The sequence below is a fragment of the Coptis chinensis genome, chromosome 7 (genome assembly GCF_015680905.1).
Source record: "Coptis chinensis isolate HL-2020 chromosome 7, ASM1568090v1, whole genome shotgun sequence".
Lineage (NCBI taxonomy): Eukaryota > Viridiplantae > Streptophyta > Magnoliopsida > Ranunculales > Ranunculaceae > Coptis > Coptis chinensis.
This window is the reverse complement of record NC_141462.1, coordinates 67,709,874-67,714,752: the sequence shown is the minus strand read 5'-3', so window position 1 is coordinate 67,714,752 and position 4,879 is coordinate 67,709,874. Positions and strand designations below refer to the sequence as shown.

Below are 4,879 nucleotides of genomic sequence, written 5' to 3'. Positions count from 1 at the left end.
AGCGTTTCGTTGGTCACCTTATGGGGGTTCTCAAATTCATAGATATCCATGACTGTCCCTTCCTCTCCAGAACTTATACTGTCAGCAGCAAAGGATTTTACCCGAATGAGGAAGTACTCATGATCTATTAGAGGAGAGGACCGAATCCTGATCGAAGCTAATCAGAACACCCACTGTACCTCAGTGGTGGATTTTACCTGAAAGCAAGGATAATCAAAAGATGCCAACGTTTTTGATAGAGACCGGAACACTCACTGTTGGGCAGTGAGGGATTTTACCCGACTACAAGAGGGAAAGAGAAGTGAGAAACTGATCCTACTTCCTTGCACTATCAAGAACAATCACTGTTAGGCAGTGATGGATTTTACCTGAATAGGAAAGGATATTAGGATTTAGAAGATAAGAAAGCTTTGTCTAAAAATTTTTTAACTAAAAGCGGCAAAGATTTTGCGCACAGGATCATAAATGTTACTTAGGTTATCTCGCACCCACTCGCCCAACCCTTGGTCCCCATTATTATTTCCTTCTAAAATTCCACCATGTGTAATTTTTATATCCTACTTTTTTATAATTAATAATAGAGTTTAGAAAAAACTGAAGTCTTTGCGAGTGCTCTAAAAAATAGATCGGTGAAGATATAACTATAATATATATCTAAGGATAAAGATAAATATTTGTTTCCTATTTTATCTCCTACTTTTTCTTAATTAGTCATGACACGTGGACACCCTAGAAACGATTCCTCAATTGAAGAGGGTAGAGCTATAATATATATATAAAGAAATTGAATTTTTTTCAACCACATCAACAAAGTTCAAAGTTTTAGAACTTTTTACTTTCAACGCGTCTTCCACTGCTGGTGTCTGACGCTCATAAGATTGGTCGAGCTGCCGAGTAAAGACGGCGACCTGGCGGGATAGCAATGCTACCTGCCTAGAAATTAGTTCGGCCATGCGCTCTTTATCATACATATCCAGTCCGTAGCTGATTTTAATACCAACTAATGTAGGATGGGCGAAGCGTTAGCTCTCAAACAATCTAAAAGAATCGATCTCTAAACGAGAATCGATAAAAGTCGATATTTAACCAAGAGTCGATCAAATAAATTGAATAAACAAGAAGTCCTCTCAAAACCCTACACTTAGCTTTATATAGGCGACCTAAAACATACTCGAAAATATGGACCGAAACAGGGGCCCAAAACTACCAAGAGCGTGCGCTCCTTTATTCCCTATCAATCTTTCTATAAAAAATCAGCCCAAACAAAAATGTTTAACCTTGTCAAAATTTGTTTTGAAATTTGAAAAATCTAAACCGTTAGATAATTTTATAACACTCTAAACAAATTTTGATACGTTTAGACATCTTTAAAAGTGCTAATTTTTTCTAAAGATGGTCTAAAAATTAGATTATCAGAATGTCAAAACATGCTCAAAATTTTGTTATGCAAGAGTACGTGAATAAATTATTATTGTTTCTCAGAATTGATCATGAACACATGCAGTTAGTATATACATCATTATTGATTATTGACTAGCTTAACGTTACAATCAATTTCTTTTCAAATATGTAGAATTTTTTTGGCTGTGCATATCTTGGTCAAGTATAATTAATACATTGTGAGTTTGCACCGTACCAAAGTCAAGTCGATCTATGATATGATGAACCATGAAATCTTTGCAGGGACCTTTAAAGACCAATTACATGCAGGAAGTACCATGAAATGTCATAAACAATGATCTGAGCGAAAATATCTTTTTTTTTTCGATGCAATACTACTCATATATATTAACTTAAAGATAAACTGGGACACAAAAGTTGTCTAGCATACACTTCGGAAGAGCATAATTTTCCAGTTGATGGTTAGCCCATCTAACCAGTGAATCTGCATCCCCATTTGAATTCCTACTAATCCATTGAAAAGTATAGGATCTGAATTCCAAAATAAGAGAGTTTATGTAGGCCTTGATAGCTAGCTTCCAATGACCATTTGCATTCTGATCCTTGTAAAGCTTTTATCACCTCCATGCTGTCTCCCTCCAAAACATAGTGGTCGTAGCTGAGTTGTTTTGCCATAAGGACTGCGACTTCTGTTGCTCCCATTTCTACTTCTTCAGCATCTCGAGCTTTAATTCTTCTAACAGCAGCTCCCACAATGCATCTTTCACTGTTACAAGCTATCGATCTTGCTCCTGCCCATCTTGTGTCCCTGATAAAAAAAACATCAAACCTTATTACAATGCACTCATTTGGAATGGTTGGAAATAATCTATCAATGTTTTCATCATATGGATGACTAAAAGAAAGTCGAGAGATAGGAAGTTCTTCTCTGTATGCTAGATAGCATTTATCAGCCAAAACTCTGCTCTGTCTAATGATCATGTCCCTATTAGCCTTCCTATTTTCAAACTTGACCTCGTTCCTTGTACTCCACATGCGTTGAAGTAAGAACATGATATGTGTCCCAACAAGACAGAGCTCACTATTCTTGCTGGTACACTATGCCAGATACATGTTGTTGTTGAGTTCTTTGGATTCTCACTCCCACTTAAGAGTTGAACCAAACAGCTCTGGTCCAGTCACAATTGAAAACGAGATGTTTAGTAGTTTCCAACTCTCTATAACAGAAAGGGCAAGAGAAATCCCCATGAATTCTTTTCTCTGCCAGCTTATCGCCCATGGGCAGTACTTTCAAGTACATTTTCCAGGTGAACATTTGTATATAAGATGGGAGAGGTGAAGCCCAGAACTGTCTAAGTGCTTTATGGTTAACACTTGAGCTTTGTCCCACTTCAGTCTTAGATTTCAGAAAATCATAGGTAGATTTAACAGTTAGCACCCCAAACTTATCCATCACCCAAATCATTTTATCAGCAGAAGCTAAGGCAGGTCTAACAATAACCTCATGTATTTTCTGACAAATAAAAGGATGAAAGTGTTGCTTAAGTTTGACTGGATCCCATCCACTTTTATCAGCCAAGAAAAAGTCTGAGACATGTAGGTTAGTAACAGTGTTATCCACCACTCCTAGTTACTCCAAGGTCATAGGTTTGTTCAAACACTTGATCCAAGGATCCCTCAGAATGGAGGTGGTTGTACCCTTTCCTAATCTCCACATCATACCTCACTAATAGCATTGAAAGTTTTATGTATACCTTTCAAGAAGTAGGAAGCTTGATCTGGAGGTTTCTCCACATCTCCAATCCATTTTTTACCATAGATATTGAACATGGTTCTAGTTCAAAGAGATTGAATGTATGTTGCTGCTTTCCAAGGTAGTACGTTTAGCCAACATAGCCACATTCATGTCTCTAGTCTTTCTTAATCCCATACCTCCTTCAACTTTGGGCTTATATATATGTTCCCACCCAATCGTGTGGACACTCTTTGAATTTTCTGTTCCATTTCACCATAAATTCCTACATGCCTTATCAATCTTGGTGCATGTAGCTACAGGAAGCAAATAAATTGACATGATATATAGGGGGTGGCCTGGATCACAACTTGGATAAGAGTTGGTTTCCCAGCTTGAGACAACACCTTAGCCTTCCAATTTTTGACCTTTCCGTGGATCCTATCCACCAAATAGTCAAAGTCCTTAGACTTTTTCCTTGATAGCATAATATGTACACCCAGGTATTTTTCTTTAGAATCAAAATTCCTTATTTTCCTTAACCCTTTTAAGTTTTATTTTCTGTCTATAAGTGACATTTCTACTAAAAAACACACTACTAAAAAAAGGGAATTGCTAGCGTCCTGACCCTATATAGGGGTGGACCATTCTCACCCGCTAAAAGACGAAAAAGGAAACGAGGGTAATGGTTCAACCGGTTCAATCTTTCCAAACTTGAAACAAAAAAGAAAAGAAATCGAATAGAGGGAAAACAGAGTTATGCACTCTCGGTATCTTCTTCATTCCTCTTTTAGTTTCTCCAAGACTCAATCCAAAAATGGGTTGGAAACCCATTTGTGACGAAATAAATCTCGGCAACTATCATATTCATTTATTCTCCTCATAGCTTTGAAAACCCCCCAAAATTAATACTTATAGAGAAAAAATTTCTCAAATTTGATACTTTTTTTTTTAGTAAAGAAACATTTTGGGTTATTGTGACTTTGTTAAAAGCGTTTACTTTTTCTCTAATTGGAATATGATTAGCATCATCTTTGGAATATAAAATGTTCAATTTCTCTCCTCTATTTTTTTCATCTTTGTAAGTGGTGCTTCTTTGGGATTGCTTTAGTTTGACAACCAACTTCAAGACTTTGTAAAGTAACGATCCGAAGTGAAACTACCACATAAATCTTTCTACAATGTATACCAATGAAAAAGAGAGAGAAAAGAAGGAGATCGAGAAAGTATAAAAATTAAGGCTTTGTTTTTGGTTGAAGTCCCGAGAAGACGACCAAAATTATAAAACATATCGAATAGGTAAACATGTCTTTCATTTTGTCTTTTAGTGGGTGAGAATGGTCCTACCCTTTATAGGGTCAGGACGCTAGCAATTCTCCTAAAAAAATCAATACTTAGTTATCTAATTTTTCCAACAACATCACGTGTACGGTCATTGGACAAGTATATATATCTTGTTAGTAGGAAGTAGTGGAACAGTTAAGAAGATAACTGCAAAGGCCAACAGAAAGAAAAAGGTAGAGATCGAAGAGTTAAGGAAAAAAAAAATGAAATTAAAGAAGATTGGAAAATGTCAATTACAATTCTTCCAGAAAGTTTTATCCATTTGTCCTGTTAAATAGACACGATGAGATCGTGAACATTCAATGCCTAAAAGTTGCTCGGTTGCTCCATTCATTGTGCTAAATATTCACAAAATTTACAAAGATCTCTTTACGAAAACAAAACAAAACAAAATCTACAAAT

The 4,879-nt window shown here is 36.2% G+C and overlaps 1 protein-coding gene across 1 annotated transcript; it reads right to left on the bottom strand.

Annotated features, from left to right (window-relative positions):
• Positions 1 to 2,548: 2,548 nt before the first annotated feature.
• LOC147488499 (uncharacterized) lies at positions 2,549 to 3,231 on the bottom strand. The gene is made up of 2 exons (XM_086574397.1): positions 3,156 to 3,231; positions 2,549 to 2,988 (listed from the first exon to the last, which is right to left on the bottom strand). Exons 1-2 carry the CDS (start codon positions 3,229 to 3,231, stop codon positions 2,549 to 2,551), a joined length of 516 nt encoding a protein of 171 aa, XP_086430523.1.
• Positions 3,232 to 4,879: the final 1,648 nt, after the last annotated feature.

Bases quoted from the DNA above. Each gene is read 5' to 3' on its own strand.
- LOC147488499 (XM_086574397.1), bottom strand. From the start codon at position 3,231: ATGTTCAATATCTATGGTAAAAAATGGATTGGAGATGTGGAGAAACCT. The intron at 2,989-3,155 runs GTATACATAAAA...TACATGTCTCAG, and splicing joins AGCTTCCTACTTCTTGAAAG to ACTTTTTCTTGGCTGATAAA.